Genomic DNA, 27,651 nt, shown 5'->3' on the forward strand with positions numbered 1-27,651 from the left:
TTAATGATAAATTTTATGCCCTTCGCTCGAAATTAGGTGATCCCACACTACGTTTTCACTTAACGTTTTACGGCACTTCACCCTCTCACGGCTTCCTTGTACCCCCTTACTAAAACCGTAATTTAACAGTGATTGAACTATTCTGACACACCCTGGCTTTTATTTTATATAGATTTCTACATGAGTTACTTTTTCTTGGGGGGGGGAGAGATTGTTGTTAGATGTAAATTATGTTTGTTTGTTTTTGAATTTCGGGCAAACCTACACGAGGGCTATCTGCGCTGGCCGTCTCTAAATTTAGTAGTGTAAAGACTAGAGGGAAGACAGCTAGTCATCACCACCCACCGCCAACTTTTAGGCTACTCTTTAACCAACGAATACTGGGATTGACCGTCACATTATAACGCTCCCACGGTTGAAAGGGCGAGCCTGTTTGGTGTGACGAGTCTCGAACCCGCGACCCTCAGATTACGATTTAGTGCCTTAACTATCTGGCCATGCCGGGTCTGTAAATTATGTCGAACAATTAACGAAGTATAAAATAATTGTAGTTTAAAATAAAAGTACTAAAATATTGTAAAGGTTGAGTGTAAACATTTAATTAGTTTTATTCAATATGTTTCAAACTTTGTCATATATATTTGATAGTTCATACAATTAGTGCAGATATCAAAATTATATTTTGATATTTGATAATTTCGACGCAAACTAAGTGAAGTTATTTAAATATTTCAAAATTAAAATTTAATTATTGTATTTTCTTACTCCCCTAGTGGTATACAATTTTAACGGAACTTCAACTTAAATGACATTAACTACAAATAATGTTGAAGTTATATAAGTTCCAACTCGGGTGAGATGTTGTAAGCCTAATGGGTATTTGTGTTTCTCTATTTTGTAAACGAAGTGAAGTAGAGTCTCGTTCAGATGGAGAATCAATAAGGTTAGCCTTCAATACTGAAAATACAGGGTAAGTATTACCGTAACGCTAAGTTTAAGTACTCACATAAAAGTAATTTAATGTAACGATAGTTTAGTCTGACTGTATCGTACTAGTAATATGTTAGCTTACAAGGTCCTAAGCCTACGTCTTGAAACCTGAGCCTAGTGGGGATTGCATACCAAACCATTAAATAAGTGTGAAAAAAATTGTGGTCTTGATACAAATTCAGAATTCGGATTCCATGTTTATTAAAACTGTCTTCGACCAAGTATTTCACGTAATGGACAGGCTATTCTAGTGAGCAAACCTTCAAGATATAATTTACGAGCGTTAACATTATTAGCTTAACCTAAATTAGAAGTAGACTATATCTTAAAACGATCGTTTATCTGGCGAGTTTTCTTATGCCTAACTTTCTCTGAACGTGTAAGCGTTAGGATAATTCTTTTGTTTTCTATATAAACTTGTTTGCATTGTTTATTAACAAATCCGCAAACATATCTGAGTTTTAAAGTAAGGCTGGTAATAACTGCTGGTTTGTTTTCATCCATCATAGTACTTGCGTTTCTAACGTTTTGTTAACCAACCAACAAATAGGTTAGAAATACACGATAGTACCATATTAGCATCGAATATTAATTAGAAGATACTTTATGGTTTGGTTTCAAAATATGAAAACTTTTTATTTCACATTATGGATTTTTAGCGTCTAAAAAGGCTGGGAACTGAATTTCTGAGCACTTTAAAAACGTAAAGATAAATGTAATGTAAACATTTGTTAACTGTGTGGCTCAGTCTTCTAACTGGAGACCGACTATTGGAAAGGCATTAAATAGGTTAATTTCATAGTTTGTGGAACAGTTTATTTAGTTAACTAAATTATAAAATATGTGGCACTCTATTTAAGTGTCATAAAACACACAAATCGACAGTAGTTTACGCTTGCATCTTAGTTTTGTGGATATCTTGTATAGCTCTTGTTAGGGTAAATTATAATAAGTTAACAAGCAAGAACAAACGGTTTTTCGTAACTTGTGTTCAACCATGGTCATTGACTGGCCTCCCAACTACAGTTTAACAAAGAATCGTAGCGTTGTTCGAGTTTCACTGTACCACTACCCCATGTATATAAATTACACATTAATATTTCTTTGTTAAAACTTTGGTTGTTAAAAATAATTTTAACAAAAGTTAAACAAAAGCCACAGGGTTTTGCTAGTTTACGGCGCTATATAAACTAGTGTAATTGTTAACTTACTGGTTCATAAACGTTTGGAAAATGTTATAGGTATGGCTCTTGAAAGGATGAATGCACTTCAAAGGTTGAAATAAATGGAGCAGAGATGGTAATTTTATAACAGTATTCGATATCTCTGTACAGAAATGTCGTTTACTCACAAGCCTTACGTGTGAAATAAGCTGTTAACACCCTAATATTAATGACATGAATGCTAACCCTAAAGCTCAGTGATGTCGAGAAACCCACTTGTTGAGAAATTTGAACGTTGAGAAACGGCTCGTTTGAGCCGTTTTTGCATATAAATAACCCTAAAGCTGTTTAGACGTATCGTTTAACATTCGTCAGGTGCTAGTATATTTTCATGAGGGTTATGATAAAAATTTTCTCTAATCTATTTTAAGGCTTCTACAAAAATTAAAATATATTTTAATGTAATTTTGTTGACGAAAAAAGTAAACTATATTACGAACAATAACTATTTAAGTTGACAAGTTGTCAATATTGTGCACAATAAAACTGGTATATTAAAGTGTTGAATGTTTTGTCTTGAGTGAATTTATGAGAATGTTAGTGAAATTATATTTTATGTTGGTCATTTTTTTTCGTTTCGTACCATCAGTTTTGTTTCGGCCACGCTCACTCAGGCTTCGTGCGAGATGTATTTCAGTTTAACATGTAGAGCATGGTTTTTTTCAAACTACGCTCCATGGAGCCTTTGGGTTCCACCATAGTTATCTGGGTCTCCGCAAGGAAATTTTAGAATGTTAAGTTTTTTTCCTAAAACTATAAAATTGGATTAGAATACGCTGTACACAAGTAAAATATATCTTCAATATAACACGTTTATCACGTATTGGGCCTTTTAATATTTTATTATGCCTAACGTCAGACGATTTTACTTAGTTTAAGGGAAGTTCTAACGGTGAAAGTGTTAATACAGTCTCAATTAATATCGACGGGGGCGCCACTGATTGCAAGTAGATATGGTGCCATCTAAAGACCGCAAACGTCATTGGAGATACAAGATAGGCTCATACTTGTATGAAACATCGGTCAAATCTGGGTAGTGAGGCCAACTGTCTTTTTAAAAATCCAGATCTGATATTAGCGGCTAAATATTGAACGAAATGAAATATGACGTCATAGCTGAAACTTCTCCAAATTTGAACATTGATTCAATTAAATACCATATCAGTTTCAAAGTATATTTTGTATGACGTATTCTTGTATTTATAACGATTAGTGATTGTTAGGTTCGGTTATATTCGTGTACTTTAATTACAAACTTGGTGCCAATGGGCTTTATGACGTCATGTTTCATTTCGTTCGAGGTTTAGATGCACGTCAGATCTGACTTATTTTATTTGGATTAAAATTTATTTTAAAAATACAAAAATTGTAAACATAACAGGTTTACCTTTTCCTTTAAAGATATATTATAGCGGCCTATCTTTTCTACTACAAATCTTTTTCTGACTTCGTTATGACGACACTGATATTAGGTCAGCTTGTCATCGTATAATATATGATAAAACCCCAGTGCTTGTATAAGTTTTCATTAAGAGGCTACTTTGTGTTTGAAAATGCTTTTGAAGTGCCAAAGATATAAGGCCGAAGGTCGCACCAAACATGCTTGCCCTTTCAGCCGTGTGGGCGTTATGATGTGACTGTCAGTCCCCACTATTCGTTGGTAAGAGAAGCCGAAGAGTTGGCGGTGGTTGACTAGCTGCCTACCCTCTAGTCTTACACCCCTACATTAGGGACAGCTAGCGCGGATAGCCCACGTGTAGCTTTCCTGCATTAGGGACAGCTAGCGCGGATAGCCCACGTGTAGCTTTCCTGCATTAGGGACAGCTAGCGCGGATAGCCCACGTGTAGCTTTCCTGCATTAGGGACAGCTAGCGCGGATAGCCCACGTGTAGCTTTCCTGCATTAGGGACAGCTAGCGCGGATAGCCCACGTGTAGCTTTCCTGCATTAGGGACAGCTAGCGCGGATAGCCCACGTGTAGCTTTCCTGCATTAGGGACAGCTAGCGCGGATAGCCCACGTGTAGCTTTCCTGCATTAGGGACAGCTAGCGCGGATAGCCCACGTGTAGCTTTCCTGCATTAGGGGACAGCTAGCGCGGATAGCCCACGTGTAGCTTTCCTGCATTAGGGACAGCTAGCGCGGATAGCCCACGTGTAGCTTTCCTGCATTAGGGACAGCTAGCGCGGATAGCCCACGTGTAGCTTTCCTGCATTAGGGACAGCTAGCGCGGATAGCCCACGTGTAGCTTTCCTGCATTGGGACAGCTAGCGCGGATAGCCCACGTGTAGCTTTCCTGCATTAGGGACAGCTAGCGCGGATAGCCCACGTGTAGCTTTCCTGCATTAGGGACAGCTAGCGCGGATAGCCCACGTGTAGCTTTCCTGCATTAGGGACAGCTAGCGCGGATAGCCCACGTGTAGCTTTCCTGCATTAGGGACAGCTAGCGCGGATAGCCCACGTGTAGCTTTCCTGCATTAGGGACAGCTAGCGCGGATAGCCCACGTGTAGCTTTCCTGCATTAGGGACAGCTAGCGCGGATAGCCCACGTGTAGCTTTCCTGCATTAGGGACAGCTAGCGCGGATAGCCCGTGTAGCTTTCCTGCATTAGGGACAGCTAGCGCGGATAGCCCACGTGTAGCTTTCCTGCATTAGGGACAACTAGCGCGGATAGCCCACGTGTAGCTTTCCTGCATTAGGGACAGCTAGCGCGGATAGCCCACGTGTAGCTTTCCTGCATTAGGGACAGCTAGCGCGGATAGCCCACGTGTAGCTTTCCTGCATTAGGGACAGCTAGCGCGGATAGCCCACGTGTAGCTTTCCTGCATTAGGGACAGCTAGCGCGGATAGCCCACGTGTAGCTTTGCGCGAAATTCCAAACTAATTAATACTTAGTTGTCACCCTTATAATGGATAAGTGGTGAATATTTGTAATAAATCTGATACGAGTAAAAACCTTTTTTAGGCCTAATAAGATAATTTTGAGTAAACATTTTTACTGCATACAACTACAAAGGCCAAATTTACAAACAAGCTAAATATTGAATATGTGCACTTACGACTAACAGCTATAACTCCCAAATATTCAACTACTTTGAACAGAAGCAAGCCCATCCGAGCCACTAAAACTGTACATTTGCTCACATTAAACATTTCTACAAGTGAGTAAAGTAAAACATTTTATTTTTAATAAATTTATATTAAAGTTTGAAGCAAACTTTATCTGGTGCTAGTGGCCGATTGTTTTTATTTAATGTGTTTTTGTCATTTCATCAAGAAAATGTTTTTTTCTGAGGCATCGCAGGTCTTAAGTTTGAGAACCCCTGATCTAGAGAAGTGCTATATCAAAATGAAGGCTCGTGCCGAGATGAACGAGCCTGTCGCTGAATGAACCACGTAGTTTCTCCTTTTTAACCTTTTAATTGTGCATTTAAATTCGGGGAAGTGCTGAGTAATTACTTGTAACTGAAACATTTCAATTTTCAGTGTATTTAGAAGAGAACTTGTTAATAGAAGTAGATACTTGGAGTCGTTGTTTTGTAACTTAACCTTTGACCTCTACCTTTTTTTTTTTTATAAAGTCTTTGTTGAAGTTGCAGAATTCTGGGTTAATTCGGTTTTCTCTCTCTACCTGTGTTGGTTCTTTTATATAGTTATGTGGGATCCTTGTATCAATACAAGAATTGTTATAATCGTAACTCTATATACATTAGTTATTTATCCTTAGTATTATAGTTCTTGTTGAAGTTGACGTATGGTTACCATAACATTTACATCTCAAACCAGTATATTAGTTAGGAAGACAAACCTACGTAAGAACCTTTGACAAGTGTGCTCCAATCAAGCCAGGCAGGTTGATATCGTCAAGAGACATGTCATAAAAACCATACATCGGCGATAGTTTTCCAAATGTATTTCTGGTTTTGGAGTTTCCTTATTCTGACTCGTTCTTCGGAGAAATAAGGAAATTTAAGTTTGTCATTTTATGAATATATCTGTTCATAAACTACATTAAATCATGATTTATTGTTGTCACTGATGTACCTTGACTTCCGCTAGGGGTAAGACTTCTTGTAGTGAACAGTTGAACCCGTTGTTACGTTCGGACAAATCTTCCATTTATTACGTTACGTATGTTAACGTATTAACAACTTGCACAACCTAAATATGAATTTTGAATTTAGTAGTTCAATATATAAATTTGTTTGTCAAGAAGAATGATACAATTCCCTTTAAACACAAATTTTAATATATAACCAAAAACACAATACGATTTTATAGCAACTATGTCAATAGTTGCTACATTATAATGGCCTACATACATCAGCTATTACTAACTTGCACACACTTGAGTTCTCTATACGGTCTGGAACTGGATGTTTTATCCATGATCCAGGTCCACGATGGGCAGACGCTCTTTTCCATGGCTAATAGTAAGTTGGTAAACTACCAACTCTAGATTCTCTTGAGAATCATTCAAACGTTACAATATAAGTATCTAGGTGTCTTCTATAGTAGCTGGACTTGATAAAACCAAACACTTAGTATTGCAATATGAATTCATAAGTGTTAGTTGTTTGTTAAATTTTACTTTAACATGACAACAAAATTTATCATAAGTACTCTTCTATGACTTGTATCAGAGACTTCACCACGTGTCACATGTAAGATGTTTGTATTTAAATATAATTTCAAGAAATATTAGTTTTCTAACTGAAACCTGACAATCATCAATATTGCATCCAAACTTTGAAAAATATTTAGTAGAGGAAGAAAACTATATATTAAACTCGTGAACATCATAAAGCGAAGGAAAACTGAATACATTTTAACGCCAGATCAAAATGAAAGGATATGTGGCAGTGAACACGCCTGAAGTGTGTACAAGATCCAAATCTGTCCATTACAGTCAACTTGTGTAACAGGTGGAATATAAATTCGTAACTCCAACGTTTTAAGTTGGACTTCATTTCGTAAAGGATTTTGTCACGATGTTTAAACAATGTAAAATCTTAGTTCTAGGACAAAGATTTGTTTAGCATTTCGCATGCGTGTTTAGCGTCATCCATTGTTTGGGTAGATTTCTCAATTTTGTGAAACATTAGACCAAGTTTATTTCACAACACATTAATCTGTTCCTTCTGTTTCTATAAACTTCAATCTTAAACCGTGCCTTATGAATTTAAGTGTTCAAACGAAAATGGTCTCGCTGATAGTGTACTGAGACTAAAGGGAAAATCCTACTACAGTAATCTGCATGACAATAAATCAAACTGATTCTACGCAATGAATGGTGTGGATCCAGATGGGTGACACTATATCACTAACTCAATGTCTCACTGATTCTTGTATTTATAATCTACTCTGATCACTTCCTGAATTTGGTAGATTCTTGATGTCAAACTTGAACTTCGAGTATCTGAGGGTAATTTTTATAAACGTGATCTTAACGCCCTCTAGCTAGCATCAGTTAAAACGCTGAAAATATAGCTCTCAAAAATAGAAACTTCAGCGTATATCACTAGAAATATTAAATTTATTAATTAAGAAGTTTATCGCTACATGTAAACCGTTATTTTATGTTCATTCAGTACCGCGAGTTTCGGTGATAATGGTTTTCCTACTATCTTGTACACTGTTAATCCTATCATTCTAACATACAAAACTTCACCCTCCAAAGTAACCGTGGTTCTAATCAACACAGGTTTTAGAACACGTATACCACCAACTTTCCTTCATTCTTAGTGGTGGGTTTGACTCTATGAAGTCACTGCTGTAATCAGAAGTGAGCTCGAACTAAGGCTTCTCCGCAGACTCTTACAACGTCCTATCTTGCTCGTTTATTTGCTGTCGTTATGTTTTCTCTCTGGGTTTTAGGGTTCATTGTGAAGAGGTAGGAGGTATAGTTATATTAACGTTTTAGTGTCTTAGAATTACCAAATCTCTCGCATTTCGTAACTTCTGCTGTTGAAGGCCTACTGTCACTCCTATCTTTAGTATAGAACAAGGTAATGAGTGTTCGGAACGAGGGTGGATGGTGTAATTTTGGAAAGAAACATTATTGTGACAGTGTAGTTACTGACTTAAACTGAACGATCCTGACAAGATGTTAATTTAAAAATACTTCGTTTTAAATATGACAACTTAGTTATATACATAATTGTAGGTAGTAGTTAAGTATCAATATTTAACGTCTGGTATGTGGTTTATCCAAGTATTGATTGATCGAACAAAGTCTCTGAAAGCTCGTATTTTGTAAAGTTAGCATTTTCACAGCGTTTACTAATGATGCAAACTTGTGATTTTGTTTGCTTATTTCACAACGAAATGTACATTATAAAAATTATCATAGAAACATTCCAAGGTACTTTAAATTTACCTTGTACAAGTAATGGTTCTAATTATGAAAGTTGGTTAAAGTCGGGCACATAACGAGGTCTGGACAATATGTTATGCAACTGTACAATGGTGTTGACAGGAATTCGGTGACTGCCCGTAAACACTATCCGTTACAAACTGTGTACTCCTAAAGTAAAAGCTTAAATAGTAGTTTGGAAGTGTAAATATGTTCGTATTGTACAGTTACACGTAAGCTCAAACGTATTCGTATACTTCAGTTTATTGTAAAAAAACCATTGTTTGAGTTCATCTATGCGAATGTAAACTGGTTTGTATCCATACATATTGACCAAAATGTTTAGCACGAATTTTCAACTCTAGTATAGTTTACCTTGTATTCGTTTATTCACTGTAGTCTTAGCTTGTTATAAGGACTTAGGGCAGACAGTGCTATTTAAGTATAAAACATCTTATTTTATTCTACTCCATTAAGCAATACAGATGTTCTCTAATGGTGTTTATACCTATATTAGTTGTATTTGTATATTATTGTCCGTAGGATTATTTGACGATATCACACGCATATGTTTTGTTTTTTATTGGTCAATAATCAGAAGTTGTGCGACTCGAGTGTTTGCATCATCAGTAAGGGTTATACTATATAATAAAACTAAAGTATTAACCTATAATTCACCTTCAGGGTTATTCAGGGTACTTGTGTGTCCTCTATCAGTTACCGAGTCTCTTCATAACCACGTTTCTCACCCATATCTAACAGGGGTAATGTTGCTGAAAGGTTTAACTTCAAATGTGTAAGTACGGCCTTCGTTACTGGACACTTTTTACCGACTTCCACATTTCCTGATACTAGTGTTTAAGCCTTAATATGACACTGGAAGAGAACTGGCGATCGTTAACTTGGTCCATAGATAACACTTGGACTTTCTTAAAACACGAATAAAATGTGGGCTTCCACGAAAATAAAAGCATGACGATGGGACCCGGCATGGCCAGGTGGTTGAAACACTCGACTTGTAATCCCAGAATAGCGGGTTCGAATCCCCGTCACACCAAATATGCTCGCCCTTTCAACTGTGGTGTCCTTATAATTTGACGGTCAATCCCACTGTTCGTTGGTGAAAGAGTAGCCCAAGAGTTGGCGGTGGGTGGTGATGACTAGCTGCCTTCCCTCTAGTCTTACACTGCTAAATTAGGGACGGCTTGTGCAGATAGCCCTCGAGTAACTGTGTGAAATTCAAAACCAAACTTGTATGAATAAGCATTTTTAAATAGCTCCATCTTTGTCCAAATGATAATTTAAATCTTGTTCTAAGCTTTATTTTATTATTGTTCTATAACTTAAGTAAAGATTTCAAGTAATCAAACGTTTAGTTCATTCTATCTTAACTGCTGTATTTAGATTTAGTTAGATGTATTTGATTGGTACGTAATGATTGGACCTCTTCCAGTAATTAAACTTAGCTCCGTATAAAAGCTGGAAATTTTGGTTTTGCTTATGAAACTAACTCGTAAATATTTGTCGTAAACTTATCGATAAAGTTGCTATAATTCTATAAATGTTTTCTTATTACTGAAAACATAACATTTCAACAGTGTCTGAGCAGTGTCCACATGTTTATACCAAGTAACTTAACAGTTTAACAAATGTTAGCTACGTAATGTGTATATAAATAACTTATCCTATACATGCAATATGATTCGTACTCTCTGTATTGAATATATGCCACTGTCCCCAGTGAAGTTAACATAGGTACTTATTTCTCTAGATAATAAATGTGTAACTCTCCATGTTTTCTCTTTCGTTAACTCTCTCACACGTGTTAATCTTTGAAAGAAAAGTGAAAACCTGAAATGGATAATGAACATGCGTTATTTCTAAGTAGCAGCTTTATTTAGAAACAAACTTTTATTCACAACAATCGACAATTAAAGAAACTGATTTAAAACTTAAACATTTGATGGTTTACCTCGCAGTTCTACGAACGATTACTGTTAAACGGACCAGCCTTTACAATTCAACTGTTTTGGATAAACGCGTATCTTGACTGTAATTAATGGAAAAGTTTCTAGCTTATCTAAGATAAGCTGTTTTCTCCTAGCACGTGGTAAATCAACTCCTTTTATGAAAAACAAATTAACTCAAAGACACGAGTATTTAAAAATTTAACCAAATGTAGTCTGTCGTTTCTAGTATATACTTCAATATGGTATTTCTATTAAATATTTTGATATATAAATGTTGAACCTTTGCAACAAAATAACTAGGGTTCTGTTGATGCGGGTTGATGATTGGCTTCCAGTTGACCTTTAAAATGTTTGTCTTGGACGCGATGGACAAGATTCTGTATTGTGGATAACCCGTAACTGTTATCTTAGTTTTCTAACATGGGTGGTATAGAATATCGAGCCTGTTACCTATCTTTAATAAAACATGGTTCACGAATAATTTAACACAAAGTTTTGTGTGTGACAGGTGAAGTGGTTTGACATATTTTTTTTTAAAGAACAGTTTTTATAGGTATCATTATGAATGATAATAACACTTTAATTTTGAACAAGGACACTTCTATTTGTAAAATTGTTTACATAACACTTTGTTGTTTTCTTATTGACAATGTTACGTTCCTTCGCATATTTCTGTATTAAAATCTTATCATACAAAGTAACATTTTGTATTTTATGTATCATATTTTATCTGGTGTATAGTTAATCTTTATTCATGTCTTTCTATAATATTGAACCATCTATCTTCTCGTCTGCTTTTACAGTAAATATTTGTTTTCAGTGTAAACGTATGATATTGTGCGACATACCGAGCGACTTGTTCTTTGGAATAAAGGCCGCGTATTTAGTATTCGTGTCTTTTTTTGACGTATACCACCGGATTCTAAAATAGACACCTTGTCTTGTGAGAGTGTGGAGAGATGTTCAGTTGGAAGGTGTGTGTTCTTGTCTTACTGTGTTCCGTTGTTGTATGGCATCTGAGATGGTCTTTACGTCTTTGGTAAGATGTCTTTTAATTCATAGGAAGCGCTACCCTTATTGTGTACGGATTCTAAAGGGTTAACTGTACATCAAACAATACATTTTTGGTAGATGCTATACTTAAGCCGTTATTTAGTGTCGCAACATTAGTCTGGTGCCTACTATACTAACTATGTTAAGGGAATGTAGACCGAAGGTTAGCCTTACAACAGTACATTATTTTAAAGTCTTGGACTCCCTGTACAAAGATTATTGTGATAAGTTGAAGACAAACGTAAGTGCAGTAAAGATTTAAGTGTCAACTGATTGCTACGTGCAGTTTTGAATATAAGTGATGGAGTGTTATCACTAGTGTATTAGTGTTAGCCATCTGTTTATTTAAATACTTTTAACATGGTTTATATTTCAACACATCTAACCAACCTGTACACACTTTTGATAATGATACTCTGATAATGGCTAAATCCCGTGTTCGTTGAATGGTATATTTAATCATGGGTAAATAATTACTTCAGTATCGGTTGGGTAGGCTGCTCAAAGTTACAAATGTGGTTATGAATATAATTTATTTTAACCTGGGATGAATATTTTACGATGTTTATCAGAAAGTTCCAATCGTTTAAGTTTTTCATTAAAAGTTAATTGATCATATCTTATTTTTGAATTGTACGTTAACGTTGAAGATAGAACCGGTGTCTGTCTAATCTTAAACACTAAATTTATCTTTGGAAAATACTGGTAATAGTAATATAATTCTATTAATCAGTACACACATGAAGCACCCGTTGATTTTTATCTGAGAAATACAATTTTGATACTAGTCTTGGTCTACGAGGATCTAGATACTAGTCTCGGTGGAGTTACTCTTTCTACGATAATCTACTTTCGATGTACCTTTTGTAATTTCACTCCAGCCGGAGAAAGCGCGTGATTCCAGATGTTAAGTAAGCAGTTGCGCGTTGTCTTGGAAGTTGTCCAAGTGAAGATGCTGAAAAAATCAAAACTTTAATTCTTACGGATGTGTAAAGAGGAAAGACTGGGTCTTTAGCTTCCAACTTATTATTTGAATAAATCACATTTTCACATGTTTTGTTCATGAACCATATCTGAATTAACTTCATTATTTCTTATTAATTCATTGTCGTATTCTTAATTGTTTTCCTCAGTAAAAAGTACTTCGTCTTGTTTCATTACGCTTTCAAAATGATTATTGCATATTGGTGATAAAATACCACGTGATACCTCTCGACGTATCAGCTATCCCCCATCATGCCTTGCACTCCTTGTGTAAACTGCTGTACAAGGGAATAACTGAAATTTGCTCTTCAGGGACAACTTCTTTCAAGAACCAAACGAGAGAGAATCCAAAATGGTGGACGAGGTAACCATGGAGAAACTGGAGGCTGGCTTCCAGAAGCTTCAAGAAGCAAGTGATTGTAAGTCTCTGGTGAAGAAGTACTTGACCAAGGATGTTTTTGAAAAACTGAAAAATAAGAAGACAAAGATGGGGGCGACCCTTCTAGATGTCATCCAGTCAGGTATTTAACTTATAGTTGAAACCAAACAATGTACAATGTTTATTTCTTTATGGTTACCGATTCTTCTAAACTTCTCCATTTCAATTAAAACTATACCACTAATGGTAGGATATTTTTAACATCTAATTCGTTTTTGTACTAGAACTCGTATTTCTTTGTAAGTGAACAGACCTAGAGAAGGCGGTGACGTAATTTCGCATTTATTAACATATTTTGAAACCCGTGGTAAAACAACAAATATTTGAAGTTGTAAACTTGTGTACCTGAAGCCGTTTCTAAATTTTTTAGGTTTTGTTTTTTTTAATTCAAGATTATATTCTTTCCCACATAAAGCAACTCATGACAAGCCGTTTGTTCAAAGCTATTCGATAAATGCTGCATAAAGAACTTGTTTTATATAATTCAGATGTGCGGGCTGTTTGAGTGTGTGATTTCTAAATGTAAAGTATAGGGTTACTTATAGGTATTCTCAGTATTTACCCGTCTTCCTCTTCTAAAATCGATATTTCTAACGTCCAGAAATATCTGTGGATTCGTTGCTATAGCAACGCTGGTGCAGCTTGTGCTCTGAAATGACGTTCAACATCCTCGTGCTGTGTTTATAAACCCTTTAATGTATCAACACACTAACATTGAAGCTTCTGTGTATTGTACATCTTTCCTATTAGTCCACGTATCTCTACAGACACGTCCACTTAAAGCCTGTTATTTTTATTTCACTTCATGGAATGAACGTTTTAATCGGGTTTGCATGTCTTCGCGTGCATCTCAAACTAATACATCGATGTACACGGAAAGATGGCAAGTCTGTATGGAACAGCCTTTATCAGGGTTGATTTAGATTCTGGACCCATTTCTAAGTTTTTATACATTATGATGAACCAGGAAACTGTTGATTAGGGTTAATAGTTAGTCAGATCTGTACCAAGTTTCGTGGACACAACGTTCACACTACTAGACACATTACTAGAAATGGTCCGGTTTTGTCCGAATTCTCCTTTGTGAAATTCGGCGTTATTCAATATAAGCACATTTAATCTTAAAGCAGCGACAGGACTGGTTATCTCTGTAATAAGATTGTTACGTATCTCTTCCTAAACCACTGGAAACCCCATCTTAGTATCGGAGGAATCGTCTCGGCCTCGAGACTTGTAGAAAGACAAAGTATTCACTCATCCATTTACAGAACCCAGAGATTTTCCGAAAACGGATCCTACATTTGACACTTTTACGTTAGACCACGTGAATAAGTAGCAATACTAATTATCACTCGCAACTTTAAAGAATTTAAATGGTATAATAGCGGACTTGTCTGGTTGTAAGCCTACGGGTTATTCAAAGGTCTCTTGTGTGCAAGCTTCAGTTAACGGGTTTCATTTCGTTGCTGAAAAACTGACCACAGTTGTTACTCTTGTTTTCCGCCTAACGACCTATTTTAAATTTTTTTTCAGAGATACGTAACTGTCGGTCATCTTTTCATCTTGCGTGTTCTTTTCCAAACCACGCGTAAGGTTGATTATTCATTTTAACATTAGTTTATAAACCTAAACATTCGTTTCGACATTTTAAAAATAAAACTACAAAATTAAAACTGTTGAAAGAAGTTATTTCAAGTAAATATTCACTATTTATAGGTTTGAACGTTTCGGAATAGCTTATTCCATTATTAGCGAAATCTAAAAATGTGTTACAAAGATGGCTATTGTACAATGTGTGCATTGTTTTAACTCCCAGTTTCTCCTAGTAACTAAATCAACTAAATTTTTATATAACTGTAGTTAAAATTCTTTTGTATACCACACTTTTCAACTATCGCTACCAAAATAAGTTATTCCGATACGTTCATCCTTGTAAATAACACTTAAGTGTCATTATCAAACGGTTTTCTAAATAACTGTAGTGAATATTTGTTTAAATCTACGGATAAAAATAACCTAAAGGTCCTTGTTCTCACAAGGCTGCTATCAAATTATATTTGTGGCACAAGATAAACTTTTAAAATGTCAAGGTCTAGTTACAGTAAAGAACATCGTGTAACACCGCTAGCTAACGGCGGTGTTACGGTGAAGAACATCGTGTAACACCGCTAGCTAACGGCGGTGTTACGGTGAAGAACATCGTGTAACACCGCTAGCTAACGGCGGTGTTACGGTGAAGAACATCGTGTAACACCGCTAGCTAACGGCGGTGTTACGGTGAAGAACATCGTGTGACACCGCTAGCTAACGGCGGTGTTACGGTGAAGAACATCGTGTGACACCGCTAGCTAACGGCGGTGTTACGGTGAAGAACATCGTGTGACACCGCTAGCTAACGGCGGTGTTACGGTGAAGAGCATCGTGTAACACCGCTAGCTAACGGCGGTGTTACGGTGAAGAGCATCGTGTGACACCGCTAGCTAACGGCGGTGTGTGTGTGTCTACTTATTACCTTCGAAGTTTTACTAGCCTTCGCTACCAAGGTTTATCATTTTGTCTGGGATACGACAGACAGCATGGATTATGAGTTTTAAGTGTTTGTAAGAACGATAGTTTAAATGTATTATCAGAGGCTATTGTACATCTACCTCCTTTAAAATATTAGATATCAAATGAAATGGACTTTAATTTATTGCAGTCAGGTCATGCACAGCGCCATGTGGTGATAATCAGCTTCCTTATAAATCAGACTAATTTATCTGAGGTATCAGTTATATCCACACACACACACACACACACACACACACACACACACACACACACACACACACTTTATTTTTTAATCACTACTCGCCATTTTGTGTAAATTGTGTATGCTTTTAGTTATGAGGAATGGTGTCCGCTGTGAAACAGGTTGACATGTCTCTAATATTATAGACTTTATTATGACACTGTTCCACACATTACTGGTATACAACTTTTGTTTCTGGCTTCGGTTACTGTTTGTTCAAGTTAAGAACGTACGATAAAAAAGAAGCCATATATAACAAACTGCCAACTCAGCGTTACCAAAGTTAACTATAAATGTAACTTTTCCGTTTTCATTGTAGCTTAACAAAAGCGAATTTATCCGGTTTCACTTCATTTTCACATCACAAGTCTAGAAGGTAATGAAACCTAAAGCTGCTACACGTCAGTGAACGTTAACACTAATATTACAACTAAACCTCGTGTTTTCGTTAACCATATCACTAATGTTATTACTTACTACCTTATGTTACGTTTTACCTTTTTTAAATAGTCAAAATATTATACTGTTACATTTAAAGTTTCGTGTTGGGTAAAAAGTTTTCATACAAGTTTCCTGAAGTTTTATTCACCCTTGGTTTAATAATTTTAGTTCATGTTGTGACCTGTCGGTCAGTCAGCAGTTTTTATTTCTAATGTTTATAATAGAGACTGGTTGAATAATTATACCGAATTGTTTATTCGACATATTTCGTCTCGGATTGTTTTATTAACAAACTTAATGTTTATTATCGAATTCTTATTCACAAAACTGACTTTTCTCGAGAGTTTTATCGAAAGTCAACATATAACTAAACTCCTTAATTATATACTAAACGGCTGGTATTGATAGAAGGCACAAATAGAGGAGCGAACTCTTAGTGCCTTCTGTACCCATATCAGCCGTTTTTAAATATGCAATTTTCTCTAAGTGGATTTTCCCCTCATCACGGACTAAACTCGTTAGATGCCTCATTTTGTGAGAATTTTCAAAAAGATGGATACTTAGTTTCTGGCTTTACGAACTATAAATCGTCATGTATCAGGTGGAGAGAGGGCATGGCCATCAGTGCGTTGCCAATTCTATGGATACAGGTCCGGCATGGGTAGATAGTTAAGGTGATTGAGTCGTAATCTGAAGGTCGCGGGTTCGAATCCCCGTCACACCAAACGCGCTCGCTCTTTCAACCAGTGGGCGTTATTGTGATGGCTAATCCCGTTATTCGTTGATAAGAGTAGCCCAAGAGTTAGGGGTGGTGGTGATGACTAGCTACCTACCATTTAGTCTTACCCTAAATTAGGGACGGGTAACGCAGATAGCCCTCGTGTAGCTGTGCGCGAAATTAAAAAACAACAAAGTTATTTATGCAATAACAAGTCAGGTAGGTGTGGATATATTACCTAATGCTTTACCACCACCCTCTTACTGTAAGTCTCGCTTATCTACTTCTCGATAAAACTAATTTATGGTTAAACAAAACTGTTCACGATTAGGATTATAGACTCGCATGACGTGGGCGTGTAGCTTACTTTACAGTAAAGTCGAGTGGTTCTTAGCATTTCTAAGTAAACAGCCATATACAAATTACTTTGATAAAAACTGCTAGAAACTTGTTTATATTCCAAACTATGTACGGTAGTAGTGTTGATGTGTATTTTGCATATTTTAGTTATGTATAACTGGAATCTCGTCAGTTTGATCTTTCGAGGTTAACGTTAGTGTGAGATTTCATCTTAACCTTCGACACTTCGAGCAATTTTGTGATGAAATTAGCGTCGAACAGTACGGAAAGTGTATTACTTTACTTTAAAATATTAAGATCAAAAACAACTGTTCACCTAGTGGTTTGCCACGAGGTTTGGTTTTGAATTTCTCGCAAAGCCAGAGGAGTCCTTGTAAACGCATAAAATAACTTCACAACAATGTTTAGGCCATCATCGAGTTAATGTTATATCTCCACCAAATATTTATTCCCGTTTCTGTCAATAGTTAAAAGTACTAACCTTCAGTCTATTATCCACGTTTAATGTAATGTACTAAGCGCAATAATACATCTATGTATATTTATAGAAAGGCTTAGTTCATAAACTAATAGAAGGATGTTCTTGGTGTATTGGCTTAACTTGCACGTAGCAAAACTTGTATGAACTGTTTGGAACCACTTACCAGTTGATGAATAAGACTTGTTGATAGTGTACAGAGTGGCTCTGAGGGACACCCCCTCTTCTGAGACTTGTTGATAGTGTACAGAGTGGCTCTGAGGGACACTCCCCCTCTTTCTGAGACTTGTTGATAGTGTACAGAGTGGCTCTGAGGGACACTCCCCCTCTTTCTGAGACTTGTTGATAGTGTACAGAGTGGCTCTGAGGGACACTCCCCCTCTTTCTGAGACTTGTTGATAGTGTACAGAGTGGCTCTGAGGGACACTCCCCTTCTGAGACTTGTTGATAGTGTACAGAGTGGCTCTGAGGGACACTCCCCTCTCTGAGACTTGTTGATAGTGTACAGAGTGGCTCTGAGGGACACTCCCCTCTCTGAGACTTGTTGATAGTGTACAAAGTGGCTCTGAGGGACACTCCCCTCTTTCTGAGACTTGTTGATAGTGTACAGAGTGGCTCTGAGGGACACTCCCCTCTTCTGAGACTTGTTGATAGTGTACAGAGTGGCTCTGAGGGACACTCCCCCTCTTTCTAAAACTTGTTGATAGTGTACAGAGTGGCTCTGAGGGACACTCCCCCTCTTTCTGAGACTTGTTGATAGTGTACAGAGTGGCTCTGAGGGACACTCCCTCTTCTGAGACTTGTTGATAGTGTACAGAGTGGCTCTGAGGACACTCCCCTCTTTCTGAGACTTGTTGATAGTGTACAGAGTGGCTCTGAGGGACACTCCCTCTTCTGAGACTTGTTGATAGTGTACAGAGTGGCTCTGAGGGACACTCCCCTCTTCTGAGACTTGTTGATAGTGTACAGAGTGGCTCTGAGGGACACTCCCCCTCTTTCTGAGACTTGTTGATAGTGTACAGAGTGGCTCTGAGGGACACTCCCCTCTTCTGAGACTTGTTGATAGTGTACAGAGTGGCTCTGAGGACACTCCCCTCTTTCTGAGACTTGTTGATAGTGTACAGAGTGGCTCTGAGGGACACTCCCCTCTCTGAGACTTGTTGATAGTGTACAGAGTGGCTCTGAGGGACACTCCCCTCTTTCTGAGACTTGTTGATAGTGTACAGAGTGGCTCTGAGGGACACTCCCCTCTTCTGAGACTTGTTGATAGTGTACAGAGTGGCTCTGAGGGACACTCCCCCTCTTTCTGAGACTTGTTGATAGTGTACAGAGTGGCTCTGAGGGACACTCCCCTCTCTGAGACTTGTTGATAGTGTACAGAGTGGCTCTGAGGGACACTCCCCTCTTTCTGAGACTTGTTGATAGTGTACAGAGTGGCTCTGAGGGACACTCCCCCTCTTTCTGAGACTTGTTGATAGTGTACAGAGTGGCTCTGAGGGACACTCCCCCTCTTTCTGAGACTTGTTGATAGTGTACAGAGTGGCTCTGAGGGACACTCCCCTCTTCTGAGACTTGTTGATAGTGTACAGAGTGGCTCTGAGGGACACTCACCCCTCTTCTGAGACTTGTTGATAGTGTACAGAGTGGCTCTGAGGGACACTCACCCTCTTTCTGAGACTTGTTGATAGTGTACAGAGTGGCTCTGAGGGACACTCACCCTCTTCTTGGAATACTTGAACTAATCTCACATTCTAGCTTCTGTTTTAAAGTTTAAAAACCAACTTGATGTTGTGTACAGGTGTGTATTAATTTCACGTTTCGTGATTCTATTAATAGCAATGACGTAACGGTGTTTTTTCTTCACTCGTGTTTATTTTGAAGACGGTGAACTCGTGAGAAGCGAGTATGAATAGCTTTAAGACAGCTGTGAGAAATCATCGCCACTGTGTTAATTCTGTACAGTATAAGATCTTAATGTCTTTTGAACTTGGAATGTATTCTAGCCCAAAGGTAGAGCAACTTTGGAGACATTTCGTGTATTGCACGAGAGTACCAGTATATTTGTATAATTCATAATCTATGATAGTACCAAGGACTCGAGTACGTCACGTGCTATAAATTAATATTTGGGTTTCAGAAACTAGTGAATAAAACCGTTAATTGTAATAGTTTATCAATAAGAGGAACAAATAATGTACTTCGCTATCTGTTGTATCCAGTACCGATACGGACTTTCGTTGAATTCCAACGCTCAACAGGCCAACACGAATATGACGTGCATAAAAATGGCTGAGGAGCTACTTATAAAACTAATGCAAGTGTTTTGAGTTTGTTTAATTTGTCATATACGTGGGTGTGTACGGCATGTTTTATCTTCACCTCTCACATGCCCCGTACAAACATAGAACGAGGAAACCATCACATAAATGTGTTCTGTTCTCGAGTTTCACTGTTAATAACTTGCTTTGTCTTTTACGGTCCGACTTGGCCAAGTTGTTTAAACACTAGACACGTAATCCAAGGGTCACGGGTTCGAATTTCCGTCACACCAAACATGCTTATCCTTTCAACCGTGGGGGCGTTGCTTTACAATTAATCCCACTATTTGTTACTAAGAGTAGCCCTAAGAGTTGGCGGTGAGTGGTGATTGACTAGATACCTCCCCTATTCTTACATTCCTAAATTAGGGACAGTTAGCGCAGATGTCCCTCGTGTAGGTTTGCGCGAAATTTCAAAAAAATTGTTTGCATGGACTGATAAAGCTGTTAGGCCTCTTGTATTATTGCACGCGTGTGATTTGTCTTGGTCTGTTTTGGTAGCGATATGTTGGAATGACGTAAAGAAAGTGCCAGAACCAATTGGAGTAGATTTGTGAAATTTAATTTCAAATTAAGGGACGTTGAATATGAATAATTTCTAAACTTAATGTTTTATGGATGCATTTTTCATCGAATATTAACGATATGAAGTTAATAAAATTAGTTTTTCAATAATTAATGAATTCTTAATCAGATTTTAAAACTGAATTGTTGTGGTGGTATTCTCTGGTAAAGTTGGAGCAAAAAAGTGTCAGCAGATTTGGACAGGTGTTCGAGTCTTGCACTTTCTGTCGGTTCGTTTTATTCTCTGCACTACAAGTGTAGAACAGTTTCTTATGCTACATTGATAAATTGAGAAATGAAGATAATTGGTCAGCTTCTAAACTGTCGCTGTTGAAATCTTCTTTTTGAGCAAAGGAAGGTCTTCACAGAACAAAACTCTGGTATTATACCTGTCTTAACCTGTTAAGTGAGGTTAAGGTCCTAGTGCAGTATCCCATACTTCTTGGTTACCTGCATTAGTGATTAGTTCCTTTACGAAAGTGTAATGAGAAAATTACGCTTATTTCGTACTAATATGTAAAATGTTCTTAGATTGTGTCCCCACGCCTCAAAGTAACGCAAACACTCAATCCTACCCTAGATATCACCCATGCATCCAGAAAATGACACAAGATTTATTCAGTAAACAACCTGTGTATAATGGTGTCGAATTTATTCTTAGCCATAGGCGAAGTTTATTATAAGCTTGTATTATTGCTGTCCTGTTCGCAAGGGCTTTAACCACCTTTAGAAATATCTGTATTAAAATGTACGTAAATATTGTATCTTGTTACATCTTTGTGTGAATTTTATAATGTAGAGAAATTCTTTATCGTGGTTAACATGTACGCGTACTTCCTATTTAGAACCTGTACCCGTGCAAGTCTACAATGTTAACCACCCATATTCACTTGCATCTGATATATACTAACATATATCAACAAGCTATCGTTTTCTAAGCAACATATGTACGGGATTAATCGACTTTTAAACTAGATTGATAACGTTACATGAAATAAAGGTCCTTTATCCGTTAAAATTAATATACTTTGAACTTTTTGACGGCACGTCCTGATACATTGTTTGCCCAGTCAGTTCGCCTTTCTACTAACTGATATGAAATTTAACTGATTTGGTGAGATTTTTTTTGGTGTCAACTGTAGGTGGGTGGGGGTGTATACTTCTGTGATCGACCATTTTTCGTGACGATCGGGAAGTTCGGGTGTGTTTACTATACGTACGAGAAACGACTTCTCGTATGTTACGAGACTTGAAGAAACTGCCCCTTATAACACCGAGTAACTTTCTCTAGTCTGTGATACTCCATAGTGTTGCGAGAAAACTTAAATGTATTGACACAATCGTGTGTATTCCAACACTGAGATAGGTTACAACGTTTAAAGTTTGGCCTTCGAGAGAACGAAACTGTAATTATATTTGTAAAAGAATTCTCACTGGTGTTGTTTCAATACGACATTGTGAGGTTTTCAAGTATTGCATATTAACAAAAGTTTGAAAAAAATTCTGATTTTTCTGCCACTAATGACTGATAGATTCTGTTAGTCGTGTCACTTGACGTTGAGTTCATATATTACAGGAGTGCACCTACACTTTAATGAAGTGTTATTTAAAAAACTCGTTAGTCTTTGTCGACGTGTAGAAGTTCGATATAATATCAACAACCTGGCCATTTCACATATAAATTACTGTGTATTATGATACTATTAAAATGTAGTCCAGTTTTAGCGCGTGCTTTATGTTTCGTGTCAGTATATTCTTTCTAGTGTAATATTCCGTTAACAATGTTTACCTTTTTTACCATAAATGTTGTTTGTTCTGATTTTGTGTAATTGTTCCCAATAGGAGTTGAAAATCTGGATAGCGGTGTTGGTATTTACGCTCCTGATGGAGAATCCTACACCGTCTTTTCTGAATTATTTAATCCAGTCATCCAGGATTACCATGTTGGATTCAAACCGACAGATAAACACCCACCTAAGGATTTTGGAGTTGTTTCCACTATGGTTGACCTGGATCCTGCCGGAGAGTTTATTGTTTCCACCAGAGTGCGCTGCGGCCGGAGCCTTGAGGGATATTCTTTCAATCCTTGTCTTACAGAGGCTGTAAGATATTGTTCTTATAATAACTTGTTTTGTACTTTGTCACGTACGGTAATAAGTGTCTTGTAGGGGAAACTTTCTGGTAATGTGTTCTAGTTCTGACAGAAGTCTTACTATCCGTTAATAGTACGTTTTAATTATGTTAATCTAACGTTTGAGAGCTAATTATCCGTTTAGTAAAATATTTATTTTTAGTGGTTATATAACACTACTTTTAATGTGTTAATAACAACTATAACAACGCTATTTTCTTATGTCATTTGTGTGAACCAGTGTTAAATTATAAGTCACTTAGTCTCACCGGTAGAATATTCAGTTTCTAAAGTGTTTAAGTCGCTTATTGAGATGTACCATAACTAAAGTCAGCACAGATTTATCAAAGGGGAAATACTACGTAACAATTTTATTGTTATAGAGTAAACGACATGATTAGCTACTAAAATCACATCGGTCGATGCAGGTGAAGATTAGTTGTATTTCATTGTAAGGTAGTACAATGTTATTAATGGAGTCTACCTGACCTGGTACCAGTAGTACCAGTGTAGCTCAAGGGATACGTTGGGCTCATGCTTGTTCTTTATATTATGATATTGATACATAACTAGCGATGACATTAAGATCTTCCGTATTTCAGAGACGGATATTACATGACTTGAAGTTAATAAACTTATTTTAACCGCTTGTTTGGTATAAATGACAACACAATGGTTGTGTTGTCATTTATTTATAGCAACAATCACGTTGCTACTAGTAAAGTCTATATAATTTTAGGGTGTATTTACAAACATTGGTTACAAGTCAAAAGTAAGTCATTAATTAGGCCTCACTTTCTATACTCTGTATAGACCAATTCCTTCCCTAAAGAGGGACATTGATTTATTGGAAATGGTTCAGAGTAACTAGGATGAACCTCGGAATGAGGAGGTTAACTTGTGTAGACACCTTTAGTAGTGAAAGATCGAATTTTAAGAAACTATTTTATATATCCTTAAACTAATTATGTAACTTGTTTTTAAGTGCTATACCTTGTTCATGTATCTACAAATTATACATGTAACTCTGCACGAACACCGTTTGGCCGATATTAATTTGTCATCAGAAGGTAAAAATACCAGTTCATGGCACAATAAATCACGTGATTTAAACAATGAACGAATCGTAATCGCGAAACAGTCAAATTATCGTGATCACGGTGAAAATTGAACTTCTGAATCCGTTTTGTGTCGTGGTAGATTTGGAACGGACCAATAGAAACTGCCAGACCCTAGTATGCAAGTTTATATATTAACTTATATTTAATGTCAGTGTATATTAAAACATCTTTTAATGTATTACCATTCTAAACATATTAAGTTCAAGAGGTCGATTTGATAATAAAGCAAACCTTCATTGTTCATGAAAATAATTCCAGTTGATACAGACATTAGTGGTTCACTTATCTCTGTTACCTAATCGTTGTAAAATACAAATTTCTTCATGTGGATAAGGTATACAACCACAAACGTCATAAGTAAATGCGCTGTTTAAATAATGCATTTAACAAAGGTAGTGATATTAGGTCACGTGAGTTTAGTTTAAGTTAAAGTAATAAACGTTTCATCAGTCATTGGATTTTAGTTTTTGTATTTTATTCAGTATGTCAATATAGCCGACCTCATTTGAAAAGAACTGTTGTATTCACGTCTTTCTGGTGTTTCCTAAATTTCTATATTTCTTGAGGTAAATTAGGCCTTGGTTCACATTAAGTTACACATGTAAATCAGGAATATAATTGTATTCCTTGAATACCTTTTTAAATGGTGCTGCCATCTAGTTGTCAATATTTTAATATAGTACCCGAATTTCTTGAAATGGACTTAAGCTTTCAAATATGCGTATGGGTTCTGTGATGTAGGTGATATTTAACGGAATAACTTTATTTACAAAACATCTGTCATATTTTCAATTAATGTTGATTACAACATTTGAATTATTGTCAGTCTAAATGTGCACATGTTAGACCAACATAGATTAGACTAGTTAAAATGTCTTTGTAAATACCATATTTACGTTAGTATTTTGTCCAAAACTAGCAGTAAACTTAATTACAGGTTTCATTAAAAATTTTAAAGTTTTGATAACTATTATACACCCAGTTCTTTTGTAGAAAGGGTCAGTTTTTCAAAAGGTTAATTATAACTTGTTAAAGACGTTAAGTGTCGCCCCAAGTCTAACATATACGTGCACCGCAACTCAATGCCACTGTTAATATACTTGTGGTTGTAGAAAAATGTGTTTTTTCTTTTCGAGAAAGTGTTCCCTTGCGGTAAAGTAAACACGTCTAAGTAAATTATGCATCGTAGTTCACAAAAGTGGTCACGTTCGCACGAGATACTGACACCATGTTGGATGTTGAAGGCTGCGGTTACAACCCAACAAAATGAATCTCGTCGTATGATGTGAAGACTGGACTTGTATTTTTTGCATAACTTAAATTTATTGGATAATACATTGTCTGTATGGGCAGAAATAATCCAAATGGTGCACGAAGTCCTGGAACATCACTTTCAAATTGTTATTCATCGGTGAAAAGCTCAATGTTTTTTTGTTTTTTATATACACGCGCGCACACTGTCCTTTTTACTTTCATGGGGGGGGGGGGAACATTCCGTCTTGTACTGTCGACGAACACTAATTGGTACAAAACTCAATCGTACATATTCAACACTGCTTGCTATTCTTATTGGAGAACCAGAGACTAGTAGATACATCGAAAACGTTTCGTTTCACATATTCTTGGATGTATCAAAACGCTGCGTTTATGAAATAAATGCGACTACGTCACGCTTGAATTACTTAAAACAAATTTCGTACTTTACGTTCTTGTTTAGTAATCTAGACTCCCCTTTGTGGCTTAATCCGTCAATGATTGGTTTTAACCTGTCTTACCCTAAGGGATGACTATCATATTGTACTACTTTCTGCACACTGAAATCTAGCGATGACTAGTTTTGCTAAAACTATACTATATTTGCAATTCCATTGTATTTTTTCAAGTAAAGGGGTGTTTTGACCTTCACTCGGTTAACTTGAATAAAACTATGTACCTTGTAGCAATACAAAGAAATGGAAGCCAAGGTCAGTGAGGTCCTGGGTAGCATGGAAGGTGATCTTAAAGGAACCTACTACCCTCTGACAGGGATGGACAAGGCGACGCAACAGAAACTCATAGATGACCACTTCCTCTTCAAGGAAGGAGACAGGTAAGGTTGACCTCGTAATCGGTACGTCACAAAAATGTATTCTATACAAATTATTTGAACTGACGTAAATAGAAAGTTGTTTTACTTTAATTTTGACCTCCAGTTGTTACGAGAACATCTTTAGACTTGTGCTGTTATCATAACCCTGCTTTATTCGTAAAGATTAATTTGTGGGATTAAATTGTCTAATAAATCAACCCAAACGACTTTATCAGATCCGTGTAAGATAACGTTTCTTGTACCAGGTTCCTTCAAGCAGCCAACGCGTGCCGTTTCTGGCCAACGGGTCGAGGCATTTTTCACAACAATAACAAGACATTCTTAGTGTGGGTGAACGAGGAAGACCACTTGAGGATTATTTCTATGCAGAAAGGTGGAAACTTGAAACAAGTCTACTCTCGACTAGTTCAGGTAAGTCCACTCTGGACTTTAGTCTCTATAACAAGAATACCACGAAAATAAATTTTCTTACAATTTAAATACCATTGTCTTGAAGCACTCATTGTATCCGATCTTTTGTGACATGTTTTATATCAATTTCCTACAAATAAGGAACTTGTTCTAATATAAACATTTCTATTTTCCTAAACCTTTTGCTTTAGAATATCTTCAGATTGTCTAATTTGTGGGTTGTGTTTTCTGAAGTAACGTTACTGTTATATCTATTCTAGGCTGTAAACAGCATAGAATCCAAAATTCAGTTTTCCCATGACGACCGGTTGGGATTTTTGACGTTTTGTCCGACGAACCTGGGGACTACCATGAGGGCCAGTGTCCACATCAAACTGCCAAAACTTTCCAAAGACCGGAAAGCTCTGGAAGAGGCATCCACTAGGTTTAACCTTCAAGTGCGAGGTTTGTTTCCTTCAATGTACACAAGAATATTTTGGTCAAATTCAGTTGATGCTTTCTAATCAACGTTCTAGTGACGTAAGAACGACTGGTTCTAGTTTTCGGGTATTAACAGTTTTTATGAATAACGTTATCTGATTGACTGCTACCGTAAGACCTGACGCACATTTACTGATAACAGTAACAAGTCGAGAAGATACTTTGTGACAGGTACGAACTAACTCAAGTGAACTTTAAACTCTTAGTTAATTTGTTTCTGAATTTAATAAAATATCTGTTAGGAAACTAAAACTATTTCTTTGATTTCAGGCACTCGAGGTGAGCACACGGAGAGCGAAGGTGGGGTTTACGATATATCTAACAAGAGACGATTAGGCCTAACGGAATACGAAGCCCTCGTGGAGATGCAGAACGGAATTCTAGAGTTGATAAAGATGGAGAGAGAAGCTAAATGAGCATCTTTTAATGCAAACAAATTAAACCAATATTAACTCTCCTTTAAAGGTGACTTGTTTCCTTTTCTCAATTTGAGGCTACTGTGCTTGGGGTACCGTATTGCACGTGCAAGGCCTGTTGATTCTATTCTAACTAGTTCTTTAACAATCTAGCCAGCACTGTTTTCTATTTACGTTAATCAAATATGTGATGCTTAACCAGATTTGTTTGTCAGAATTTGTTGTTCAAGGTAAAGGAAATAAAAAAAACATTATACAAATCACTGGTTTGATGCCGAAAGGGCAAGCTAGTACTTAAAATCAGATGTGAGGAAATAGCATT

At 36.8% G+C, this 27,651-nt stretch overlaps 1 protein-coding gene across 5 annotated transcripts; it reads left to right on the forward strand.

Moving 5' to 3' along the window:
* Positions 1 to 820: 820 nt before the first annotated feature.
* Positions 821 to 27,589, forward strand: LOC143246806 (arginine kinase-like). Of its 5 annotated transcripts, none has more exons than XM_076493971.1 (7): positions 821 to 970; positions 12,885 to 13,093; positions 22,524 to 22,783; positions 25,874 to 26,022; positions 26,268 to 26,433; positions 26,694 to 26,877; positions 27,184 to 27,589. In XM_076493971.1, exons 1-7 carry the CDS (start codon positions 873 to 875, stop codon positions 27,327 to 27,329), a joined length of 1,212 nt encoding a protein of 403 aa, XP_076350086.1. In that variant the 5' UTR covers positions 821 to 872; the 3' UTR covers positions 27,330 to 27,589. The 5 variants fall into 5 exon arrangements, with proteins under 5 accessions (XP_076350086.1, XP_076350088.1, XP_076350089.1 ...); XM_076493973.1 differs by lacking the exon at positions 821 to 970 and adding an exon at positions 7,963 to 8,103; XM_076493974.1 differs by lacking the exon at positions 821 to 970 and adding an exon at positions 8,202 to 8,218.
* The last annotated feature ends 62 nt before the right edge of the window (positions 27,590 to 27,651 follow it).

The sequence above is a fragment of the Tachypleus tridentatus genome, chromosome 3 (genome assembly GCF_004210375.1).
Source record: "Tachypleus tridentatus isolate NWPU-2018 chromosome 3, ASM421037v1, whole genome shotgun sequence".
NCBI classification, from domain to species: domain Eukaryota; kingdom Metazoa; phylum Arthropoda; class Merostomata; order Xiphosura; family Limulidae; genus Tachypleus; species Tachypleus tridentatus.

Coding starts and splice junctions, on each gene's coding strand:
- LOC143246806 (XM_076493971.1), top strand. CDS start 873: ATGGGTATTTGTGTTTCTCTATTTTGTAAACGAAGTGAAGTAGAGTCT. Junction 971..12,884: donor TTCAATACTGAAAATACAGG/GTAAGTATTACC, acceptor TTTGCTCTTCAG/GGACAACTTCTTTCAAGAAC. Junction 26,878..27,183: donor GTTTAACCTTCAAGTGCGAG/GTTTGTTTCCTT, acceptor CTTTGATTTCAG/GCACTCGAGGTGAGCACACG.